General features: G+C 52.1%; 1 protein-coding gene across 1 annotated transcript in view; it reads right to left on the bottom strand.

The window, feature by feature from the left end:
• The window catches only part of LOC100380711 (heat shock 70 kDa protein 14), a 32,343-nt gene extending 6,585 nt beyond the window's left edge, over positions 1 to 25,758 (bottom strand). Inside the window, exons 1-9 of the mRNA XM_045712451.1 lie at positions 25,632 to 25,758; positions 25,009 to 25,089; positions 22,809 to 22,891; positions 20,125 to 20,173; positions 17,031 to 17,133; positions 14,775 to 14,970; positions 12,698 to 12,859; positions 8,532 to 8,687; positions 8,117 to 8,219 (exon numbers count right to left, since the gene is read on the bottom strand). Coding sequence (XP_045568407.1) covers positions 8,117 to 8,219; positions 8,532 to 8,687; positions 12,698 to 12,859; positions 14,775 to 14,970; positions 17,031 to 17,133; positions 20,125 to 20,173; positions 22,809 to 22,891; positions 25,009 to 25,089; positions 25,632 to 25,721 — 1,023 coding nt within the window. The 5' untranslated portion in view covers positions 25,722 to 25,758. The remainder of the gene's footprint in view (positions 1 to 8,116; positions 8,220 to 8,531; positions 8,688 to 12,697; positions 12,860 to 14,774; positions 14,971 to 17,030; positions 17,134 to 20,124; positions 20,174 to 22,808; positions 22,892 to 25,008; positions 25,090 to 25,631) is intronic.
• Between the last annotated feature and the right edge of the window lie 421 nt (positions 25,759 to 26,179).

The following is a 26,179-nucleotide window of genomic DNA, read 5'->3' as shown; positions in this document are numbered from 1 at the left end:
TCTATCTGTAATGACGTCTCAGTGTTGGAGCGCGCCCCTGGCTATCTATCTGTAATGACGTCTCAGTGTTGGAGCGCGCCCCTGGCTATCTATCTGTAATGACGTCTCAGTGTTGGAGCGCGCCCCTGGCTATCTATCTGTAATGACGTCTCAGTGTTGGAGCGCCCCTGGCTATCTATCTGTAATGACGTCTCAGTGTTGGAGCGCCCCTGGCTATCTATCTGTAATGACGTCTCAGTGTTGGAGCGCGCCCCTGGCTATCTATCTGTAATGACGTCTCAGTGTTGGAGCGCCCCTGGCTATCTATCTGTAATGACGTCTCAGTGTTGGAGCGCGCCCCTGGCTATCTATCTGTAATGACGTCTCAGTGTTGGAGCGCGCCCCTGGCTATCTATCTGTAATGACGTCTCAGTGTTGGAGCGCGCCCCTGGCTATCTATCTGTAATGACGTCTCAGTGTTGGAGCGCGCCCCTGGCTATCTATCTGTAATGACGTCTCAGTGTTGGAGCGCGCCCCTGGCTATCTATCTGTAATGACGTCTCAGTGTTGGAGCGCGCCCCTGGCTATCTATCTGTAATGACGTCTCAGTGTTGGAGCGCGCCCCTGGCTATCTATCTGTAATGACGTCTCAGTGTTGGAGCGCCCCTGGCTATCTATCTGTAATGACGTCTCAGTGTTGGAGCGCGCCCCTGGCTATCTATCTGTAATGACGTCTCAGTGTTGGAGCGCGCCCCTGGCTATCTATCTGTAATGACGTCTCAGTGTTGGAGCGCCCCTGGCTATCTATCTGTAATGACGTCTCAGTGTTGGAGCGCGCCCCTGGCTATCTATCTGTAATGACGTCTCAGTGTTGGAGCGCGCCCCTGGCTATCTATCTGTAATGACGTCTCAGTGTTGGAGCGCGCCCTGGCTATCTATCTGTAATGACGTCTCAGTGTTGGAGCGCCCCTGGCTATCTATCTGTAATGACGTCTCAGTGTTGGAGCGCGCCCCTGGCTATCTATCTGTAATGACGTCTCAGTGTTGGAGCGCGCCCCTGGCTATCTATCTGTAATGACGTCTCAGTGTTGGAGCGCGCCCTGGCTATCTATCTGTAATGACGTCTCAGTGTTGGAGCGCGCCCCTGGCTATCTATCTGTAATGACGTCTCAGTGTTGGAGCGCGCCCCTGGCTATCTATCTGTAATGACGTCTCAGTGTTGGAGCGCGCCCCTGGCTATCTATCTGTAATGACGTCTCAGTGTTGGAGCGCCCCTGGCTATCTATCTGTAATGACGTCTCAGTGTTGGAGCGCGCCCCTGGCTATCTATCTGTAATGACGTCTCAGTGTTGGAGCGCGCCCCTGGCTATCTATCTGTAATGACGTCTCAGTGTTGGAGCGCCCCCTGGCTATCTATCTGTAATGACGTCTCAGTGTTGGAGCGCCCCTGGCTATCTATCTGTAATGACGTCTCAGTGTTGGAGCGCCCCTGGCTATCTATCTGTAATGACGTCTCAGTGTTGGAGCGCGCCCCTGGCTATCTATCTGTAATGACGTCTCAGTGTTGGAGCGCGCCCCTGGCTATCTATCTGTAATGACGTCTCAGTGTTGGAGCGCGCCCCTGGCTATCTATCTGTAATGACGTCTCAGTGTTGGAGCGCGCCCCTGGCTATCTATCTGTAATGACGTCTCAGTGTTGGAGCGCGCCCCTGGCTATCTATCTGTAATGACGTCTCAGTGTTGGAGCGCCCCTGGCTATCTATCTGTAATGACGTCTCAGTGTTGGAGCGCGCCCTGGCTATCTATCTGTAATGACGTCTCAGTGTTGGAGCGCGCCCCTGGCTATCTATCTGTAATGACGTCTCAGTGTTGGAGCGCGCCCCTGGCTATCTATCTGTAATGACGTCTCAGTGTTGGAGCGCCCCTGGCTATCTATCTGTAATGACGTCTCAGTGTTGGAGCGCCCCTGGCTATCTATCTGTAATGATGTCTCAGTGTTGGAGCGCGCCCCTGGCTATCTATCTGTAATGATGTCTCAGTGTTGGAGCGCGCCCTGGCTATCTATCTGTAATGATGTCTCAGTGTTGGAGCGCGCCCCTGGCTATCTATCTGTAATGATGTCTCAGTGTTGGAGCGCGCCCCTGGCTATCTATCTGTAATGATGTCTCAGTGTTGGAGCGCGCCCCTGGCTATCTATCTGTAATGATGTCTCAGTGTTGGAGCGCGCCCTGGCTATCTATCTGTAATGACGTCTCAGTGTTGGAGCGCGCCCTGGCTATCTATCTGTAATGACGTCTCAGTGTTGGAGCGCGCCCCTGGCTATCTATCTGTAATGACGTCTCAGTGTTGGAGCGCGCCCTGGCTATCTATCTGTAATGACGTCTCAGTGTTGGAGCGCCCCCTGGCTATCTATCTGTAATGACGTCTCAGTGTTGGAGCGCCCCCTGGCTATCTATCTGTAATGACGTCTCAGTGTTGGAGCGCGCCCCTGGCTATCTATCTGTAATGACGTCTCAGTGTTGGAGCGCGCCCCTGGCTATCTATCTGTAATGACGTCTCAGTGTTGGAGCGCGCCCCTGGCTATCTATCTGTAATGACGTCTCAGTGTTGAAGCGCCCCTGGCTATCTATCTGTAATGACGTCTCAGTGTTGGAGCGCCCCTGGCTATCTATCTGTAATGATGTCTCAGTGTTGGAGCGCGCCCCTGGCTATCTATCTGTAATGATGTCTCAGTGTTGGAGCGTGCCCCTGGCTATCTATCTGTAATGATGTCTCAGTGTTGGAGCGTGCCCCTGGCTATCTATCTGTAATGATGTCTCAGTGTTGGAGCGCGCCCCTGGCTATCTATCTGTAATGATGTCTCAGTGTTGGAGCGCGCCCCTGGCTATCTATCTGTAATGACGTCTCAGTGTTGGAGCGCGCCCCTGGCTATCTATCTGTAAAGACCTCAGTGTTGGAGCGTGCCCCTGGCTATCTATCTGTAATGACGTCTCAGTGTGGGAGCGCGCCCCTGGCTATCTATCTGTAATGACGTCTCAGTGTTGGAGCGCGCCCCTGGCTATCTATCTGTAATGATGTCTCAGTGTTGGAGCGTGCCCCTGGCTAGCCATCAATAAAAAAGAAACATGCCATCTCCTTAATAAGGAATTTGAAATAATTTACACTTGATAATTAAGTATATTTAAAACCCAAATACTTTTACTTTAGTATTTTACTTGTCATAGCCAACATTCTCGAATTCTCTGTATGAAAATAAAAGATTCATATTATCGGTTTCTTGCATCACACAACACAGACCAAGTAAAAACATTAAGTCTCATGCAATGTAGGCCTTCACTGAACACATAGGCCACTGGAGGCCTTCACTGAACATATAGGCCACTGGAGGCCTTCACTGAACATATAGGCCACTGGAGGCCTTCACTGAACATATAGGCCACTGGAGGCCTTCACTGAACATATAGGCCACTGGAGGCCTTCACTGAACATATAGGCCACTGGAGGCCTTCACTGAACATATAGGCCACTGGAGGCCTTCACTGAACATATAGGCCACTGGAGGCCTTCACTGAACACATAGGCCACTGGAGGCCTTCACTGAACATATAGGCCACTGGAGGCCTTCACTGAACATATAGGCCACTGGAGGCCAGTGTTTGACAGCATCTCCCACTTTGAGAGTTTAAAGTCTGGTGAATATTCCAGAGAGTTCTTCACTGGGTATTTCAGTAGCAGTTCATCCATTTCCCCAACGACACATTAACAGCTTCATCCACACATTGTGGAGAGCAGCTTCCTCTTAGAAACCTATTGCTCATCTCCGCTGCTTTTTCTAGATAGTTCTCTGTGGAGTGGCATATACGACGCAGTCTGAAAAACTGGTCTCTAGGAAGTCCTCTTTTTAAATGGCTCAGGATGGAAGTTGTCCTCCTGTAATAGAGGATTTATGTCTGTTTCTTTACTATACAGAGCTGTAAACAGGGTCACATTTGATTTCTCAATCCACATGCCGAGGTCCTTTATTTAACCAGGTAGGCTAGTAGAGAACAAGTTCTTTATTTAACCAGGTAGGCTAGTAGAGAACAAGTTCTTTATTTAACCAGGTAGGCTAGTAGAGAACAAGTTCTTTATTTAACCAGGTAGGCTAGTAGAGAACAAGTCCTTTATTTAACCAGGTAGGCTAGTAGAGAACAAGTCCTTTATTTAACCTGGTAGGCTAGTAGAGAACAAGTCCTTTATTTAACCAGGTAGGCTGGTTGAGAACAAGTTCTGAATTACAACTGCGACCTGGCCAAGATAAAGCAAAGCAGTTCGACACAGAGTTACACATGGAATAAACAAACATACAGTCAATAACACAATAGAAAAATCTATATACAGTGTGTGCAAATGTAGTAAGGAGGTAAGGCAATAAATAGGCCATAGAGGTGAAAATAATTACAATTTAGCATTAACACTGGAATGGTCGATGTGCAGAAGATGAATGTGCAAGTAGAGATACTGGGGTGCAAAGGAGCAGGATAAATAAATAAATACAGTATGGGGATGAGGTAGTTGGATGGGCTGTTTACAGATGGGCTATGTACAGGTGCAGTGATCTGTGAGCTGCTCTGACAGCTGGTGCTTAAAGCTAGTGAGGGAGATATGAGTCTCCTGCTTTGCTTTATCTTGGCTAGGTCACAGCTGTAAATGAGAACTTGCGTTGTGCAGACCTCACTACCCTCTGGAGAGCCTTGTGGTTGAGGGTGGAGGGTGATGCAGAACCCGGTATACGAACATAGACAGGGCTCCAACTCCCCGAGCTCCACCCTGTTAGCCAGCCTGCCAGCTCCACCCTGTTAGCCAGCCTGCCAGCTTAGTGGAGTCTGTTACTGGTACAGTCAGAGTGGTCAGCTCAGCTATCCCCATGGACACCGTGTCTGTGCCTCGATCTAGGTTGGGCCAAACTAAACATGGCGGTGTTCGCTTTAGCAATCTCACTAGAATAAAGACCTCCTCCATTCCTGTCATTATTGAAAGAGATTGTGATACCTCACATCTCAAAATAGGGCTACTTGATGTTAGATACCTCACTTCAAAGGCAGTTATCGCCTTTTGAGCTTCTAGTCATGAAATCTATGCAGCTACTCACTCACTTTTTATAGCTACTGTTTACAGGCCTCCTGGGCCGTATGCAGCGTTCCTCACCGAGTTCCCTGAATTGCTATCGGACCTTGTAGTCATAGCAGATAATATTCACATTTTTGGTGACTTTAACATTCACATGGAAAAGTCCACAGACCCACTCCAAAAGGCTTTCGGAGCCATCATCGACTCAGTGGGTTTTGTCCAACATGTCTCTGGACCTACTCACTGCCACAGTCATACTCTGGACCTAGTTTTGTCCCATGGAATAAAATGTTGTGGATCTTAATGTTTTTCCTCATAATCCTGGACTATCGGACCACCATTTTATTGCTGTCCCCAGTGCACCTGGTCGTGCTGCTGCTCCAGTTTCAACTGTTCTGCCTGCGGCTATGGAACCCTGACCTGTTCACCGGACGTGCTACCTGTCCCAGACCTGCTGATTTCAACTCTCTAGAGACAGCAGGAGCGGTAGAGATACTCTGAATGATCGGCTATGAAAAAGCCAACTGACATTTACTCCTGAGGTGCTGACTTGTTGAACCCTCGACAACCACTGTGATTATTATTATTTGACCATGCTGGTCATCTATGAACATTTGAACATCTTGGCCATGTTCTGTTATAATCTCCACCCAGTACAGCCAGAAGAGGACTGGCCACTCCTCATAGCCTGGTTCCTCTCTAGGTTTCTTCCTAGGTTCTGGCCTTTCTAGGGTGTTTTTCCTAGCCACCGTGCTTCTACACCTGCATTGCTTGCTGTTTGGGGTTTTAGGCTGGGTTTCTGTTCAGCACTTTGAGATATCAGCTGATGTAAGAAGGGCTATATAAATACATTTGATTGATTGATTGATTTCTGGGTTCTTGTAAGGATCCTGGCAACGCTGTTCTGCACAAGCTGCAGCCTGTGGATGCTTTAGGTAGGGTTAGGGTAGGTAGGGTAGGGTTAGGGGTAGGTAGGGTAGGGTTAGGGGTAGGTAGGGGTAGGGGTTAGGTAGGGTAGGTAGGGGTAGGGGTTAGGTAGGGGTAGCTGCAGCCTGAGGATGCTTTAGGTAGGGTTAGGGTAGGTAGGGTAGGTAGGGGTAGGGTTAGCTGCAGCCTGAGGATGCTTTAGGTAGGGTTAGGGTAGGTAGGGGTAGGGGTTAGGGGTAGGTAGGGTAGGGTTAGGGTAGGTAGGGGTTAGGTAGGGGTTAGGTAGGGTAGGTAGGGTTAGGGGTAGGTAGGGTAGGGTTAGGGGTAGGTAGGGTTAGGGGTAGGTAGGGTAGGGTTAGGGGTAGGGGTTAGGTAGGGTAGGTAGGGGTAGGGTTAGCTGCAGCCTGAGGATGCTTTTTGAGGGGAGACCACCAAGGAGAGCATTGCAGTTGTCATGACGTTGGCCTGTGGGTGAGGTTTATGACCCCCCCCCCCCCATAAATACCTTTCTCCCTTCCCCTCCCTCTCTGACCCAACTGAAGGACTTGAATAGCCTTTGTTAAGCATAGAGAGTCTGGGAGCATCAAACAAATGGGGAAAGGAACCATATTTTGGTAATAAAACCAGTTGAAAATATGCTTTGGAACGTAATGAGTATGTATGTCAGTTCGGTTGTCATCTGAGACATTATGACTGATGACAGGACGACATAAATTGTACCTGGGAAAGTATACACCCTCTAGTTATCAGAGTCACATGGAATTGTTATGCAATTGAAATGTTTGATATTGAAATAGTTTGTTAGGAGATTAAATGTAATTTTAGCTTCCAAATGAGAGAATTGGGTTTTCATAAGGAAAGTGCCCTGCTTGATCAGTGGCCCGCCCCTGTGAAGAGACAGGGGTTATAAACGATGAAACACACCCTCCTCCCCTCGCCACTATATAAGACAATGACCAATGTTCTTCAGGAGTTCCACTACGTGAGGTCTGCAGCCTCTGCGTTACAAGGACACACATGTCAAGTACAGAACTGAGCCAACCTCGGCGTGAGCTTTGGTTGCGAATGGTATGAACTTTGAACTTATTCACTACAGAAGTGATACTTCCTAGCCGTTGAGTTAGCAGCGGCCGCTGAAGACGTGGGCTAGGAAAGGACGGACGACGGATCCAGTCTAACAGACAGACGAAGATACTACCACGTATCCACTTTACCACCAATGACATTCTTCCGAGTTTACAGGAAGATCTGTTGGCCAACCCGGCCAGCATCTACGACCAATCTACCGAAGCGCAGCTCAGAGTAAATATTTATTGCATTTTCCTTTACCAAATGGGCGGTAATTTAGAATGCATAAGATAATGTATTTACGATAGCAGAGCTGCTGTTTCTTTATTCCCAAGTCTTCCCGCTCTTTCATTTCAAGCCCAACCCCCTTCCTTTGTGTAACAAGCAGCCATGTCGGCTCCGTCCACCAGGGACGTTTTCTGTATGACATCATTTGCATTCTGTGTATATGTAATTCTGTGTGATTAGTTAGGCATTTAGTAAATAAATAATTAAACCCAATTTTGTATTGCTGATTCAACTTGTTAGCCAGGGTTCGTGAAGATAGCCAAGAATTTACAACTTTCATTATGAGACTGAAAATAAAATGAGGATTAATATTGACGGCTATCGATGTAAAATATTAAAGTCTTTAAGAGTTTATTCGGAAGATAACGGCTCTATAAAAAAACACTCTTCCGTGGTGCCCCGACTTTCTAGTTAATTACATTTACATGATTAGCGAATCAGGTGATATTAATTACAGAGAAAGGATTTTATAGAATGTCATGTTATATCACTTAATCACGACACAGTAATCTAGTGGGATGGTGACGCGGAGGTGACCAGCCTCTCAGGTTGAGAGAAAAAGGACTGAGTCGGGTGATGTTTCTCAGGTGAAATAATGCATTTTTTTTGGCAGACATTTTATGTTGGTCGGAGAAAGCCAAACTAGCTAGCTATCAAGTTGACACTTCATCCCCCCCCCAAAATAAATCCAGAGCACCGTTGCCATGGCAACTCCCAACCCCATGTTAGGTAGGCTGAGGGTTACCTTGTTGATGTCGCTAGTAGAGAGCCCAGTCGTCTCCAGCAGGCTTCTGATTGGTTGGACACTCTTGTTGAACAGGGAAGAACACAGTAGCTCAAAACGGGCCCTGAGAAAAGAAACACAGCGTGACTTTCCTGTGGCGGTGTACGAAGAGGGGGATGGTGAGGGGAACAGCGGTCTAAGGCCCTGCATCGCAGCACTACAGGCGTCACTACAGACCCGGGTTCCATTCAGGGCTGTATCACAACCGGCCGTGATCGGAAGTCCCATTGGGCGGCGATAATTGGCCCAGAGTCGTTCGGGGGAGGCAGTCATTGTAAATAATAATTTGTTCTTAACCGACTTGCCTATTTAAATAAATAAATAAATACACATTGTGGTGGGTAAGAGAGCAGAGGTTTGTGGGTAGTGTAGTCACCTGGAGATGTTGCAGTCGAAGTCCATGCCGTCGTGTAGAGAGTCAACAAAGCAGTTAGCAGAACCCAGCGAGGAGAGAGAATGTTTGGCCACGTCTGCTCCGTTCATCAGCTTCAACATGGCCCTCGCGTTACCGCTAACATCCTGTTTACACCACCTGCAGACAGACAGACACCGATGGGATGTAGGGGAATACCCGCTCCCATGGTAACAGGCCGAGTGGAGGGGGGGAATACCCTCTCCCATGGCTAACAGGCCGAGTGGAGGGGGGGAATACCCTCTCCCATGGCTAACAGGCCGAGTGGAGGGGGGGGAATACCCTCTCCCATGGCTAACAGGCCGAGTGGAGGGGGGGAATACCCGCTCCCATGGCTAACAGGCCGAGTGGAGGGGGGGAATACCCGCTCCCATGGCTAACAGGCCGAGTGGAGGGGGGAATACCCGCTCCCATGGCTAACAGGCCGAGTGGAGGGGGGGAATACCCTCTCCCATGGCTAACAGGCCGAGTGGAGGGGGGGAATACCCTCTCCCATGGCTAACAGGCCGAGTGGAGGGGGGGAATACCCTCTCCCATGGCTAACAGGCCGAGTGGAGGGGGGGGAATACCCTCTCCCATGGCTAACAGGCCGAGTGGAGGGGGGGAATACCCTCTCCCATGGCTAACAGGCCGAGTGGAGGGGGGGGAATACCCTCTCCCATGGCTAACAGGCCGAGTGAGTGGAGGGGGGGAATACCCTCTCCCATGGCTAACAGGCCGAGTGGAGGGGGGGGAATACCCTCTCCCATGGCTAACAGGCCGAGTGGAGGGGGGGATACCCTCTCCCATGGTAACAGGCCGAGTGGAGGGGGGGAATACCCTCTCCCATGGCTAACAGGCCGAGTGGAGGGGGGGAATACCCTCTCCCATGGCTAACAGGCCGAGTGGAGGGGGGGAATACCCTCTCCCATGGCTAACAGGCCGAGTGGAGGGGGGGAATACCCTCTCCCATGGCTAACAGGCCGAGTGGAGGGGGGAATACCCGCTCCCATGGCTAACAGGCCGAGTGGAGGGGGGAATACCCGCTCCCATGGCTAACAGGCCGAGTGGAGGGGGGGAATACCCGCTCCCATGGCTAACAGGCCGAGTGGAGGGGGGGAATACCCTCTCCCATGGCTAACAGGCCGAGTGGAGGGGGGGGGAATACCCTCTCCCATGGCTAACAGGCCGAGTGGAGGGGGGGAATACCCTCTCCCATGGCTAACAGGCCGAGTGGAGGGGGGGAATACCCTCTCCCATGGCTAACAGGCCGAGTGGAGGGGGGGAATACCCTCTCCCATGGCTAACAGGCCGAGTGGAGGGGGGAATACCCTCTCCCATGGCTAACAGGCCGAGTGGAGGGGGGGAATACCCTCTCCCATGGCTAACAGGCCGAGTGGAGGGGGGGAATACCCTCTCCCATGGCTAACAGGCCGAGTGGAGGGGGGGAATACCCTCTCCCATGGCTAACAGGCCGAGTGGAGGGGGGAATACCCTCTCCCATGGCTAACAGGCCGAGTGGAGGGGGGAATACCCTCTCCCATGGCTAACAGGCCGAGTGGAGGGGGGGAATACCCTCTCCCATGGCTAACAGGCCGAGTGGAGGGGGGGAATACCCTCTCCCATGGCTAACAGGCCGAGTGGAGGGGGGGAATACCCTCTCCCATGGCTAACAGGCCGAGTGGAGGGGGGGAATACCCTCTCCCATGGCTAACAGGCCGAGTGGAGGGGGGGGAATACCCTCTCCCATGGCTAACAGGCCGAGTGGAGGGGGGGAATACCCTCTCCCATGGCTAACAGGCCGAGTGGAGGGGGGAATACCCTCTCCCATGGCTAACAGGCCGAGTGGAGGGGGGAATACCCTCTCCCATGGCTAACAGGCCGAGTGGAGGGGGGGAATACCCTCTCCCATGGCTAACAGGCCGAGTGGAGGGGGGGGAATACCCTCTCCCATGGCTAACAGGCCGAGTGGAGGGGGGGAATACCCTCTCCCATGGCTAACAGGCCGAGTGGAGGGGGGGAATACCCTCTCCCATGGCTAACAGGCCGAGTGGAGGGGGGGAATACCCTCTCCCATGGCTAACAGGCCGAGTGGAGGGGGGGAATACCCTCTCCCATGGCTAACAGGCCGAGTGGAGGGGGGGGAAATACCCTCTCCCATGGCTAACAGGCCGAGTGGAGGGGGGGAATACCCTCTCCCATGGCTAACAGGCCGAGTGGAGGGGGGGGAATACCCTCTCCCATGGCTAACAGGCTGAGTGGAGGGGGGAATACCCTCTCCCATGGCTAACAGGCTGAGTGGAGGGGGGGAATACCCTCTCCCATGGCTAACAGGCCGAGTGGAGGGGGGGGAATACCCTCTCCCATGGCTAACAGGCCGAGTGGAGGGGGGAATACCCTCTCCCATGGCTAACAGGCCGAGTGGAGGGGGGGAATACCCGCTCCCATGGCTAACAGGCCGAGTGGAGGGGGGGGAATACCCTCTCCCATGGCTAACAGGCCGAGTGGAGGGGGGGAATACCCTCTCCCATGGCTAACAGGCCGAGTGGGGGGGGAATACCCTCTCCCATGGCTAACAGGCCGAGTGGAGGGGGGAATACCCTCTCCCATGGCTAACAGGCCGAGTGGAGGGGGGAATACCCTCTCCCATGGCTAACAGGCCGAGTGGAGGGGGGGAATACCCTCTCCCATGGCTAACAGGCCGAGTGGAGGGGGGAATACCCTCTCCCATGGCTAACAGGCCGAGTGGAGGGGGGGGAATACCCTCTCCCATGGCTAACAGGCCGAGTGGAGGGGGGGGAATACCCTCTCCCATGGCTAACAGGCCGAGTGGAGGGGGGGAATACCCTCTCCCATGGCTAACAGGCCGAGTGGAGGGGGGGAATACCCTCTCCCATGGCTAACAGGCCGAGTGGAGGGGGGGAATACCCTCTCCCATGGCTAACAGGCCGAGTGGAGGGGGGGAATACCCTCTCCCATGGCTAACAGGCCGAGTGGAGGGGGGAATACCCGCTCCCATGGCTAACAGGCCGAGTGGAGGGGGGGAATACCCTCTCCCATGGCTAACAGGCCGAGTGGAGGGGGGGAATACCCTCTCCCATGGCTAACAGGCCGAGTGGAGGGGGGGAATACCCTCTCCCATGGCTAACAGGCCGAGTGGAGGGGGGGGGGATACCCTCTCCCATGGCTAACAGGCCGAGTGGAGGGGGGGGAATACCCTCTCCCATGGCTAACAGGCCGAGTGGAGGGGGGGAATACCCTCTCCCATGGCTAACAGGCCGAGTGGAGGGGGGGGAAATACCCTCTCCCATGGCTAACAGGCCGAGTGGAGGGGGGGGAATACCCTCTCCCATGGCTAACAGGCCGAGTGGAGGGGGGGAATACCCTCTCCCATGGCTAACAGGCCGAGTGGAGGGGGGGAATACCCTCTCCCATGGCTAACAGGCCGAGTGGAGGGGGGGAATACCCTCTCCCATGGCTAACAGGCCGAGTGGAGGGGGGGGAATACCCTCTCCCATGGCTAACAGGCCGAGTGGAGGGGGGAATACCCTCTCCCATGGCTAACAGGCCGAGTGGAGGGGGGGAATACCCTCTCCCATGGCTAACAGGCCGAGTGGAGGGGGGGAATACCCTCTCCCATGGCTAACAGGCCGAGTGGAGGGGGGGAATACCCTCTCCCATGGCTAACAGGCCGAGTGGAGGGGGGGAATACCCTCTCCCATGGCTAACAGGCCGAGTGGAGGGGGGAATACCCTCTCCCATGGCTAACAGGCCGAGTGGAGGGGGGGGAATACCCTCTCCCATGGCTAACAGGCCGAGTGGAGGGGGTGTGTGTGTGTGTGTGTGTGTGTGTGTGTGTGTGTGTATATATTACCGTTTGAACTCGGCAGCCAGGTGCTGTGTGTGTGTGTGTGTGTGTGTGTATATATATTACCGTTTGAACTCGGCAGCCAGGTGCTGTGTGTGTGTGTGTGTGTGTGTGTGTGTGTGTATATATATATTACCGTTTGAACTCGGCAGCCAGGTGCTGTGTGTGTGTGTGTGTGTGTGTGTGTGTGTGTGTGTGTGTGTGTGTGTGTGTGTGTGTGTGATATTACCGTTTGAACTCTGCGGCCAGGTGCTGTGTGTGTGTGTGTGTGTGTGTATATTACCGTTTGAACTCTGCGGCCAGGTGCCCTGCCAGGGCGCTGGTGAAGCTCTCTCCTCCGATGCTGTGGTCTGTCTGGGTGTTCAGAACCCGGAACATTCCACCGTTCACCTGCAGCACCGTCACACTCAGAGACGTCCCGCCCAGTTTATACACCAGGACATGGCTACACACACACACACACACACACACACACACACACACACCAGTTTATACACCAGGACATGGCTACACACACACACACACACACACACACAGACACACACACACACACACAGACCAGTTTATACACCAGGACATGGCTACACACAGACCAGTTCATACTAGAGGTTAAGTACACACGGCTGATGATATTACCAGGTTAACTAGCTTGTCCTGCGTTGCATATAATCAATGCCTGTTAATTTATCATCGAATCACAGCCGACTTCGACTTCACCAGACGGGTGATGAGTTAAGAAAAGCGCATTGCCGAAAAAAAGCAATCTTTGCACAAATGTATCCAACCATAAACATCAATTCCGTCCTTAAAATCAAGACACAGAAGTATTTTTTAAACCTGCATATTTAGTTAATAAATCCATGTTAGCAGGCAATATTAACTAGGGAAATGGTGTCACTTCTCTTGCCCTCAGTGCAACCAGAGTCAGGGTTTATGCAGCAGTTTGGGCCGCCTGGCTCGTTGTGAACTAATTTGCCAGAATTTTACATAATTACAACATTGAAGGTTGTGCAATATTTAGACTTAGGGATGCCACCCGTTTCGATAAAATACGGAACGGTTCCGTATTTCACTGAAAGAATAAACGTTTTGTTTCCGAAATGATAGTTTCCGGATTCGACCATATTAATGACCCAAGGCTCGTATTTCTGTGTGTTTATTATAATTAAGTCTATGATTTGATAGCGCAGTCTGACTGAGCGGTGGTCGGCAGCAGCAGCTCGTAAGCGTTCATTCAAACAGCACTTTCCTGCGTTTGCCAGCAGCTCTTCGCAACGCTTGAAGCACCGCTCTGTTTATGACTTCAAGCCTATCAACCCCAGAGATTAGGCTGGCAATACTATAGTGCCTATAAGAACATCCAATAGTCAAAAAGGTATATGAAATACAAAACGGTAGAGAGAGAAATACTTGACGCGTCATAATTCATATAATAACTGCAACCTAAAACTTCTTAACTGGGAATATCGAACCACCAGCTTTCATATGTTCTCATGTTCTGAGCGAGGAACTTAAACGTTAGCTTTCTACCATGGCTCATATTGCACCTAACAACTGTTCTGCTATTATTTAAACATGTTTCATTATTTATGAGACTAAATAGATGTATTAAATTAAAATAAAAGTGTTCATTCAGTATTGTTGTAATTGTCATTATTACAAACATGGGCCGATTAATTCTGTATGGGCTATATTTGGTCCTCCAATAACTGGGTGTGGGTGGACCAGGAGGAGTGGTGTGGGTGGACCAGGAGGAGTGGTGTGGGTGGACCAGGAGGAGTGGTGTGGGTGGACCAGGAGGAGGAGTGGTGTGGGTGGACCAGGAGGAGGAGTGGTGTGGGTGGACCAGGAGGAGGGTGGTGTGGGTGGACCAGGAGGAGGAGTGGTGTGGGTGGACCAGGAGGAGTGGTGTGGGTGGACCAGGAGGAGGAGTGGTGTGGGTGGACCAGGAGGAGTGGTGTGGGTGGACCAGGAGGAGGAGGTGGTGTGGGTGGACCAGGAGGAGGAGGAGTGGTGTGGGTGGACCAGGAGGAGGAGGAGTGGTGTGGGTGGACCAGGAGGAGGAGGAGTGGTGTGGGTGGACCAGGAGGAGGAGGAGTGGTGTGGGTGGACCAGGAGGAGGAGTGGTGTGGGTGGACCAGGAGGAGGAGGAGTGGTGTGGGTGGACCAGGAGGAGTGGTGTGGGTGGACCAGGAGGAGTGGTGTGGGTGGACCAGGAGGAGGAGGAGTGGTGTGGGTGGACCAGGAGGAGGAGGAGTGGTGTGGGTGGACCAGGAGGAGGAGTGGTGTGGGTGGACCAGGAGGAGTGGTGTGGGTGGACCAGGAGGAGTGGTGTGGGTGGACCAGGAGGAGGAGTGTACCTCTTCCCAGAGGGGCAGTCCTGCCCGATGCCGTAGGCCAGTAGAGCAGCAGCTGGCTCGTGGATCAGCCTCAACACGCGGAAACCCGCCGCCTCCGCAGACGCCCTCAACGCCGCCTTCTGGGCATGTGCGAACTCAAAGGGGACGGTGATGACAGCCTCTGTGACATCAGCACCCAAGGCCGACTGAGCCGTCTCTATGGAAACAACAACAGATGGGAGGGCGGCCCAGTCCCAAGTGGAGCTCTAGAAGGGCACCCTGCCCGCTGGAGATCTACACGCTCTCACAGAGGGAAGGAGTTTGACCATAGTTTTAACTTGCTCCCTGATAGGCTACCATATGTAGCTACCATATGGTAGCCTATCAGGGAACAAGTTAAAACTATGGTCAAACTACTTCCACCTGGCACATACATCAAAAAAAATAAAGGGAACACTTAAACAACACAATGTAACTCCAAGTCAATCACACTTCTGTGAAATCAAACTGTCCACTTAGGAAGCAACACTGATTGACAATACATTTCACATGCTGTTGTGCAAATGGAATAGACAACAGGTGGAAATTATAGGCAATTAGCAAGACACCCTCAATAAAGGAGTGGTTCTGCAGGTGGGGACCACAGACCGCTTCTCAGTTCTTATGCTTCCTGGCTGATGTTTTGGTCACTTTTGAATGCTGGCGGTGCTTTCACTCTAGTGGTAGCATGAGACGGAGTCTACAACCCACACAAGTGGCTCAGGTAGTGCAGCTCATCCAGGATGGCACATCAATGCGAGCTGTGGCAAGAAGGTTTGCTGTGTCTGTCAGCGTAGTGTCCAGAGCATGGAGGCGCTACCAGGAGACAGGCCAGTACATCAGGAGACGTGGAGGAGGCCGTAGGAGGGCAACAACCCAGCAGCAGGACCGCTACCTCCGCCTTTGTGCAAGGAGGAGCAGGAGGAGCACTGCCAGAGCCCTGCAAAATGACCTCCAGCAGGCCACAAATGTGCATGTGTCTGCTCAAACGGTCAGAAACAGACTCCCTGAGGGTGGTATGAGGGTCCGGCGTCCACAGGTGGGGGTTGTGCTTACAGCCCAGCACCGTGCAGGACGTTTGGCATTTGCCACAGAACAGCAAGATTGGCAAATTCGCCACTGGCGCCCTGTGCTCTTCACAGATGAAAGCAGGCTCACACTGAGCACATGTGACAGACGTGACAGAGTCTGGAGACGCCGTGGAGAACGTTCTGCTGCCTGCAACATCCTCCAGCATGACCGGTTTGGCGGTGGGTCAGTCTTGGTGTGGGGTGGCATTTCTTTGGGGGGCCGCACAGCCCTCCATGTGCTCGCCAGAGGTAGCCTGACTGCCATTAGGTACCGAGATGAGATCCTCAGACCCCTTGTGAGACCATATGCTGGTGCGGTTGGCCCTGGGTTCCTCCTAATGCAAGATAATGCTAGACCTCATGTGGCTGGAGTGTGTCAGCAGTTCCTGCAAGAGGAAGGCATTGATGCTATGGACTGGCCCGCCCGTTCCCCAGACCTGAATCCAATTGAGCACATCTGGGACATCATGTCTCGCTCCATCCACCAACGCCACGTTGCACCACAGACTGTCCAGGAGTTGGCGGATGCTTTAGTCCAGGTCTTGGAGGAGATCCCTCAGGAGACCATCCGCCACCTCATCAGGAGCATGCCCAGGCGTTGTAGGGGAGGTCATACAGGCACGTGGAGGCCACACACACTACTGAGCCTCATTTTGACTTGTTTTAAGGACATTACATCAAAGTTGGATCAGCCTGTAGTGTGGTTTTCCACTTTCATTTTGAGTGTGACTCCAAATCCAGAGCTCCATGGGTTGATAAATTGGATTTCCATTGATTATTTTGTGATTTTGTTGTCAGCACATTGAACTATGTAAAGAAAAAAGTATTTAATAAGATTATTTCATTCAGATCTAGGATGTGTTATTTTAGTGTTCCCTTTATTTTTTGGAGCAGTGTATATTGGCCAGGTGGAAGTTCCACCATATTCCCTCATCCCTCATCCTCCATCCAATCATCTGGGATCTCCACTAGTGTCTGGGGGAGGGGCATCTTGTGTAGGATGAGGGATGAGGGATGGGGGCAGTGTGATCTAACCTTTCATCTTGTGTAGGATGAGGGATGAGGGATGGGGGATGAGGGATGGGGGGGGGGGAGATAGTGTGATCTACCTTTCATCTTGTGTAGGATGGGGGATGAGGGATGAGGGATGGGGGGCAGTGTGATCTACCTTTCATCTTGTGTAGGATGAGTTTGGCGACATCTTGTGGAGCCACATGTCTGGTCGTCTCTCCAGTCATCTCATACACTGGCTTCTCTCCCTTGTTGACCAACTGAAACACATTAACGAGTTAATCCCCGATAGCGTAGCGTTGGGTAGCCCGAGGCGTGTTAATCCCGAGGCGTGTTAATCCCCGATAGCGTAGCGTTGGGTAGCCCGAGGCGCGTTAATCCCCGATAGCGTAGCGTTGGGTAGCCCGGGGCGCGTTAATCCCCGATAGCGTAGCGTTGGGTAGCCCGGGGCGCGTTAATCCCCGATAGCGTTGGGTAGCCCGGGGCGCGTTAATCCCCGATAGCGTTGGGTAGCCCGGGGCGCGTTAATCCCCGATAGCGTTGGGTAGCCCGGGCGCGTTAATCCCCGATAGCGTTGGGTAGCCCGGGCGCGTTAATCCCCGATAGCGTAGCGTTGGGTAGCCCGGGCGCGTTAATCCCCGATAGCGTAGCGTTGGGTAGCCCGGGCGCGTTAATCCCCGATAGCGTAGCGTTGGGTAGCCCGGGCGCGTTAATCCCCGATAGCGTAGCGTTGGGTAGCCCGGGCGCGTTAATCCCCGATAGCGTAGCGTTGGGTAGCCCGGGGCGCGTTAATCCCCGATAGCGTAGCGTTGGGTAGCCCGGGCGCGTTAATCCCCGATAGCGTAGCGTTGGGTAGCCCGGGCGCGTTAATCCCCGATAGCGTAGCGTTGGGTAGCCCGGGGGCGCGTTAATCCCCGATAGCGTGGCGTTGGGTAGCCCGGGCGCGTTAATCCCGATAGCGTAGCGTTGGGTAGCCCGGGCGCGTTAATCCCGATAGCGTAGCGTTGGGTAGCCCGGGCGCGTTAATCCCCGATAGCGTAGCGTTGGGTAGCCCGGGCGCGTTAATCCCCGATAGCGTAGCGTTGGGTAGCCCGGGCGCGTTAATCCCCGATAGCGTAGCGTTGGGTAGCCCGGAGGCGCGTTAATCCCCGATAGCGTAGCGTTGGGCAGCCCGGGCGCGTTAATCCCCGATAGCGTAGCGTTGGGTAGCCCGGGCGCGTTAATCCCCGATAGCGTAGCGTTGGGTAGCCCGAGCGCGTTAATCCCCGATAGCGTAGCGTTGGGTAGCCCGAGCGCGTTAATCCCCGATAGCGTAGCGTTGGGTAGCCCGAGGCGCGTTAATCCCCGATAGCGTAGCGTTGGGCAGCCCGAGGCGCGTTAATCCCCGATAGCGTAGCGTTGGGTAGCCCGAGGCGCGTTAATCCCCGATAGCGTAGCGTTGGGTAGCCCGAGGCGCGTTAATCCCCGATAGCGTAGCGTTGGGCAGCCCGAGGCGCGTTAATCCCCGATAGCGTAGCGTTGGGTAGCCCGAGCGCGTTAATCCCCGATAGCGTAGCGTTGGGTAGCCCGGGCGCGTTAATCCCCGATAGCGTAGCGTTGGGTAGCCCGGGGCGCGTTAATCCCCGATAGCGTAGCGTTGGGTAGCCCGGGCGCGTTAATCCCCGATAGCGTAGCGTTGGGTAGCCCGGGCGCGTTAATCCCCGATAGCGTAGCGTTGGGTAGCCCGGGCGCGTTAATCCCCGATAGCGTAGCGTTGGGTAGCCCGGGGCGCGTTAATCCCCGATAGCGTAGCGTTGGGTAGCCCGGGCGCGTTAATCCCCGATAGCGTAGCGGTAGCCCGAGCGCGTTAATCCCGATAGCGTAGCGTTGGGTAGCCCGAGGGCGCGTTAATCCCCGATAGCGTAGCGTTGGGTAGCCCGGGCGCGTTAATCCCCGATAGCGTAGCGTTGGGTAGCCCGGGCGCGTTAATCCCCGATAGCGTAGCGTTGGGTAGCCCGGGCGCGTTAATCCCCGATAGCGTAGCGTTGGGTAGCCCGAGGCGCGTTAATCCCCGATAGCGTAGCGTTGGGTAGCCCGGGCGCGTTAATCCCCGATAGCGTAGCGTTGGGTAGCCCGGGCGCGTTAATCCCCGATAGCGTAGCGTTGGGTAGCCCGGGCGCGTTAATCCCCGATAGCGTAGCGTTGGGTAGCCCGGGGCGCGTTAATCCCCGATAGCGTAGCGGTAGCCCGGGCGCGTTAATCCCGATAGCGTAGGGGTAGCCCGGGGCGCGTTAATCCCCGATAGCGTAGCGTGGTAGCCCGGGCGCGTTAATCCCCGATAGCGTAGGGTAGCCCGGGGCGCGTTAATCCCCGATAGCGTAGGGTAGCCCGGGGCGCGTTAATCCCCGATAGCGTAGGGTAGCCCGGGGCGCGTTAATCCCCGATAGCGTAGGGTAGCCCGGGGCGCGTTAATCCCCGATAGCGTAGGGGTAGCCAGAGGCGCGTTAATCCCGATAGCGTAGCGTTGGGTAGCCCGAGGCGTGTTAATCCCAGATAGCGTAGCGTTAGGTAGCCCGAGCGCGTTAATCCCCGATAGCGTAGCGTTGGGTAGCCCGAGGCGCGTTAATCCCCGATAGCGTAGCGTTGGGTAGCCCGAGGCGCGTTAATCCCCGATAGCGTAGCGTTGGGTAGCCCGAGCGCGTTAATCCCCGATAGCGTAGCGTTGGGTAGCCCGGGCGCGTTAATCCCCGATAGCGTAGCGTTGGGTAGCCCGAGCGCGTTAATCCCGATAGCGTAGCGTTGGGTAGCCCGAGGCGCGTTAATCCCCGATAGCGTAGCGTTGGGTAGCCCGAGCGCGTTAATCCCGATAGCGTAGCGTTGGGTAGCCCGAGGCGCGTTAATCCCCGATAGCGTAGCGTTGGGTAGCCCGAGGCGTGTTAATCCCCGATAGCGTAGCTTTAGGTAGCCCGAGGCGTGTTAATCCCCGATAGCGTAGCGTTGGGTAGCCCGAGGCGCGTTAATCCCCGATAGCGTAGCGTTGGGTAGCCCGAGGCGCGTTAATCCCCGATAGCGTAGCGTTGGGTAGCCAGAGGCGCGTTAATCCCCGATAGCGTAGCGTTGGGTAGCCCGAGGCGCGTTAATCCCAGATAGCGTAGCGTTAGGTAGCCCGAGGCGTGTTAATCCCCGATAGCGTAGCGTTGGGTAGCCCGAGGCGCGTTAATCCCTGATAAGTGTTATGTTGTCTAATCGGCGGTAGAGGATTATATACTCACAGGACATTTACTCTCAGCTTTATGCGTCTGAACCTCCGGATCCTCAAAGCTGCCGACAGGAAGAGGAAAAGGGGGAGAAGCAACAACGTGAGTTGAGTTCATTCTGCCGAAGATTAGCGGCTACGCTGCCTTTCCCAACCGCTAGGCTACGCTGCCTTTCCCAACCGCTAGGCTACGCTGCCTTTCCCAACCGCTAGGCTACGCTGCCTTTCCCAACCGCTAGGCTACGCTGCCTTTCCCAACCGCTAGGCTACGCTGCCGCCCAACATTAGGAACATAGTGTAAGTCAGAAGTTAACATACACCTTAGCCAAATACATTTAAACTCAGTTTCACAATTCCTGACATTTAATCCAAGTAAAAATTCACTGTCTTAGGATCACCACTATTTCAAGAATGTGAAATGTCAGAATAATAGTAGAGAGAATAATTTATTTCAGCTTTAATTTCTTTCATCACATTCCCAGTGGGTCAGAAATTTACATACACTCAATTAGTATTTGGTAGCATTGTCTTTAAATAGTTTAACTTTGGTCAAACGTTTCAGGTAGCCTTCCACAAGCTTCCCACAATAAGTTGGGTGAATTTTGGCTCATTCCTCCTGACAGAGCTGGTGTAACTGAGTCAGGTTTGTAGGCCTCCTTGCTCGCACACATTTTTTTCAGTTCTGCCCACAAATTTTCTATAAGATTGAGGTCAGGGCTTTGTGATGGCCACTCCAATACCTTGACTTTGTTGTCCTTAAGCCATTTTGACACAACTTTGGAAGTATGCTTGGGGTCATTATCCATTTGGAAGTCGCATTTGCGACCAAGCTTTAACTTCCTGACTGATGTCTTGAGATGTTGCTGCAATATATCCACATAATTTTCCTTTCTCATGACACCATCTATTTTGTGAAGTGCACCAGTCCCTCCTGCAGCAAAGCACCCCCACAACATGATGCTGCTACCCCCGTGCTTCACGGTTGGGATGGTGTTCTTCGGCTTGCAAGCCTCCCCCTTTTTCCTCCAAACACAACGATGGTCATTATGGCCAAACAGTTCTATTTTTGTTTCATCAGACCTGACGACATTTCTCCAAAAAGTACGATCTTTGTCCCCATATGCAGTTGCAAACCAGTCTGTCTTTTTTATGGCGGTTTTGGAGCAGTGGCTTCTTCCTTGCTGAGCGGCCTTTCAGGTTATGTCGATATAGGACTCGTTTTACTGTGGATATAGATACTTTTGTACCTGTTTCCTCCAGCATCTTCACAAGGCCCTTTGCTGTTGTTCTGGGATTGATTTGCACTTTTCGCACCAAAGTACGTTCATCTCTAGGAGACAGAACGCGTCTCCTTCCTGAGCGGTGTGACGGCTGCGTGGTCCCATGGTGTTTATACTTGCGTACTATTTTTTGTACAGATGAACGTGGTACTTTCAGGCGTTTGGAAATTGCTCCCAAGGATGAACCAGTCTTGTGGAGGTCTACATTTTTTTTCTGAGGTCTTGGCTGATTTCTTTTGATTTTCCCATGATGTCAAGTAAAGAGGCACTGAGTTTGAAGGTAGGCCTTGAAATGCATCCACAGGTACACCTCCAATTGACTCAAATGATGTCAATTAGTCTATCAGAAGCTTCTAAAGCCATGACATTTTCTGGAATTTTCCAGCTGTTTAAAGGCCCAGTCAACTTAGTGTATGTAAACTTCTGACCCACTGGAATTGTGATACAGTGAATTATAAGTGAAATAATCTGTCTAAACAATTGTTGGAAAAATTACTTGTGTCGCGCACAAAGTAGATGTCCTAACCGACTTGCCAAAACTATAGTTTGTTTAACAAGACATTTGTAGAGTGGATGAAAAACGAGTTTTAATGACTCCAACCTAAGTGGATGTAAACTTCTGACTTCAACTGTAATACAGACCCTCACCTCCTCCCCGGCACCTGTAATACAGACCCTCACCTCCTCCCCAGCACCTGTAATACAGACCCTCACCTCCTCCCCGGCACCTGTAATACAGACCCTCACCTCCTCCTCCCCGGCACCTGTAATACAGACACTCACCTCCTCCCCGGCACCTGTAATACAGACCCTCACCTCCTCCCCCGGCACCTGTAATACAGACCCTCACCTCCTCCCCCCCGGCACCTGTAATACAGACCCTCACCTCCTCCCCGGCACCTGTAATACAGACCCTCACCTCCTCCCCGGCACCTGTAATACAGACCCTCACCTCCTCCCCGGCACCTGTAATACAGACCCTCACCTCCTCCCGGCACCTGTAATACAGACACTCACCTCCTCCCCCCGGCACCTGTAATACAGACCCTCACCTCCTCCCCCGGCACCTGTAATACAGACCCTCACCTCCTCCCCCGGCACCTGTAATACAGACCCTCACCTCCTCCCCCGGCACCTGTAATACAGACCCTCACCTCCTGCCCGGCACCTGTAATACAGACCCTCACCTCCTCCCCGGCAGCTGTAATACAGACCCTCACCTCCTCCCCGGCACCTGTAATACAGACCCTCACCTCCTCCCCGGCACCTGTAATACAGACCCTCACCTCCTCCCCGGCACCTGTAATACAGACCCTCACCTCCTCCCCCGCACCTGTAATACAGACCCTCACCTCCTCCCCCGGCACCTGTAATACAGACCCTCACCTCCTCCCCCGGCACCTGTAATACAGACACTCACCTCCTCCCCAGCACCTGTTTGACTTTAACCACCGTGTTGGCTGCATTCCGGACACGACCCTGCTTAGCAGCAATCCCCACTATCTACAGGGAGAGAGAGAGAGATGAGAGGAGAGGGACGGGACAGAGGCAGGGACGGGACAGAGGCAGGGACGGGACATCATGACCAGAGATATGATCCTACATGCTCTGCACACCACCACAGTAATAACAGGTTCCTCTATCGTTTGAGGTCAGTAATATTAATTATACTTCAAAATATAAAATGTAACATGTAACAATTTTACTGAGATATGGTTCATACAAGGAAATGAGTCGACTGAAATAACTTCATCTATGGATTTCACATGACTGGGCAGGGGTGCAGACATGGGTGGGCACAGGCCCACCCACTGGGGAGCCAGGCCCAGCCAATCAGAATGAGTTTTTCCCCACAGAGAGGCTTTATTACAGACTGAAAAAAGCTCACTAACAGGGACGTAAACATCAGGTGTTGCGTTGTATTGGAGGTGCATCTTGGTGAATTATGTGAGGTGTTGTATTGTTGGAGGTGCATCTTGGTGAATTATGTGAGGTGTTGTATTGTTGGAGGTGCATCTTGGTGAATTATGTGAGGTGTTGTGTTGTTGGAGGTGCATCTTGGTGAATTATGTGAGGTGTTGTGTTGTTGGAGGTGCATCTTGGTGAATTATGTGAGGTGTTGTATTGTTGGAGGTGCATCTTGGTGAATTATGTGAGGTGTTGTATTGTTGGAGGTGCATCTTGGTGAATTATGTGAGGTGTTGTGTTGTTGGAGGTGCATCTTGGTGAATTATGTGAGGTGTTGTATTGTTGGAGGTGCATCTTGGTGAATTATGTGAGGTGTTGTGTTGGAGGTGCATCTTGGTGAATTATGTGAGGTGTTGGAGGTGCATCTTGGTCAGTTTAGCTCAGAAAATGCAACCCTTGTCTATCTGCCGCCACAGGCGGGGCCTAATGAGCGGGCCGGCCGATCCTGAGGCCCGTTGTCGTGCCGTTCATCTGCCGCCATCACCTCATGTTTTAGCATGATCCTGCACAGCCCCATGTGGCAAGGATCTGTTAGCAAGCTGACAGCTGAAAACATCCCAGTTCTCCAATGGCCAGCATTCTCAGACATGTCACCCTAGATGAGCATGTTTGGGATGCTCTGGATCGAGGTGTACGACGGCGTGTTCCAGTTCCCACCAATATCCAGTAACTTCTCAGAGCCATTGGAGAGGAGTGGGGACGACATTCCACAATCAACAGCCTGATCAACTCTATGTGAAGGAGATGTGTCGCGCTGCTTGAGGTAAATGGTGGAGACACCAGATACTGACTGGTTCTGATCCAGACCCACTACCTGTTCTTTTAAAAGGTACATGTGACCAACCGATATCTATATTCCCAGTCATGTGAAATCCATAGATTAGGGCCTAATGAATTGATTTCCTTATATGAACTGTAACTCAGTAAAATCTTTGAAATTGTTGCATTTATGTTTCTGAAAAGCTAGACTGGTAAAGAGGTGCTTTTGTCTTAAAGGGGCAGTGTCCTATTTCTACAACAGGCTTGAAGGCATAAGGTAGCGGACATGCTAGTATGGTTCTCTGTATGGTAATAACAACACTGCATTTCATTTGTAAAGTGGTTTCTCGCATTATATAATACAATTTCAGTTACCTATTTGGCCAATTATGTTAGATAAATGTCATAAGTGATTTGAGCTTTCAGACAAGTAAAACACCAGTCCTGAAATGGTTAACGTCAGTCAAGCCATGCATGAACCATTTTAATTGAAAACAATCACAGTAAGGTAGTTAACTGTTACCCAGATATGATATTGAGATAAACGGCTGCATTGGAACTTTAAAGCGGGTACAGCCTCAGCGTTCAGAGTGATTTAAAGGAAAGTCTTCGCTAGGGAAGACCTGGAATCTGCACACTGGAGAAAGACATCAGGGACTGTACACAGGTGTTCGGCGCAGGCTCGATAGCTAATTAGCAACAGGTGGTCGCCTCTAGTCTTCCATCTGTTTCCACCCCGCCAGTGAAGCACTTTAATGTTCAGACCGAGCATAAAGTTTATTTTGTCCATCCCCACCACATTATATTGGTCACATACACATATTTAACAGATGTAACAGATGTAACAGATGAGGGAAGTAAATGAAACGTTATGTTAACTAGTTGTATGTTACCTGTTCCGTGTCCCGGTAAGCCACCACGGCAGGAGTGACTCGGTCCCCGGCGTCATTGGCGACCACCTCCGCTCGGCCATCCTGCACAAAACACAACATTACTGTGAAGACCCTTCACCACCCCCCGGCTTCACCCCCTGCCTTCACCACCTCCGCTCGGCCATCCTGCACAAAACACAACATTACTGTGACAACCCTTCACCACCCTGGCTTCACACCCCCCCGGCTTCACCCACCCCGGCTTCACCACCCTGCCTTCACCACCCCGGCTTCACCACCCTGCCTTCACCACCCTGGCTTCACCACCTCCGCTCGGCCATCCTGCACAAAACACAACATTACTGTGAAGACCCTTCACCCCCCCGGCTTCACCCCTCCCCGGCTTCATTCACCCGGCTTCACCGATAACAACATCTCAAACACCAAGCCGGTTATTGTATCGTTAGCTTGCTAGATGGCTAACACCGGTAACCATCTCATTCACCATGCTAACATTGGCTAGCTACCGGTAACGTTGTCATGTTTAACCGGATCTTAGCGGACCTCCTAAATAAATCGCTTCATAACTGAATAAAAGGAGACTAGTCCCACCACTAAAAACGTTAATACAGGCAACACAATACCTTAAAAATAGCTACACAGGCACATGTGTAGCCGAAATGTACTCCTATAGCCGCCATGCTTGTTGAGAAACCACTGCGAAGCTGAACCATGAAGGTTAAAGTTCATTTGACTTTAAACCAATCAGAGTAACACGGTGCAGAAACTGACTCAATATTCAGCCAATCCGAGATGTTTCCTGAAACCAATCAGAAGAGGTCCTTGTGTCTGGCGTCAGCTGCAGTAGTCTGCATCCGGTTCCGGAGAGTCGCTGCTGTTTCTTATTTAAACGTTTATTTAACTCGGCAACTCAGTTAACACATTGTTATTTACAATGACGGCCTCCAAAAGGCATCCTGGGGGGACTGGGGCTGGGATTAACAATACATTAAATACACATATAGGAATCTAGTCTAGTAGAGATCCACTATAGCTGGTTCTGTTGTGTAGTGGAGATCCTCTATATTATAATAATAATAATAATGGATTAACAATACATTAAATACACATATAGGAATCTAGTCTAGTAGAGATCCACTATAGCTGGTTCTGTTGTGTAGTGGAGATCCTC

The sequence above is a fragment of the Salmo salar genome, unplaced genomic scaffold, assembly GCF_905237065.1.
Source record: "Salmo salar unplaced genomic scaffold, Ssal_v3.1, whole genome shotgun sequence".
NCBI classification, from domain to species: Eukaryota; Metazoa; Chordata; class Actinopteri; order Salmoniformes; family Salmonidae; genus Salmo; species Salmo salar.
This window is presented reverse-complemented; position numbering and strand designations above follow the sequence as displayed.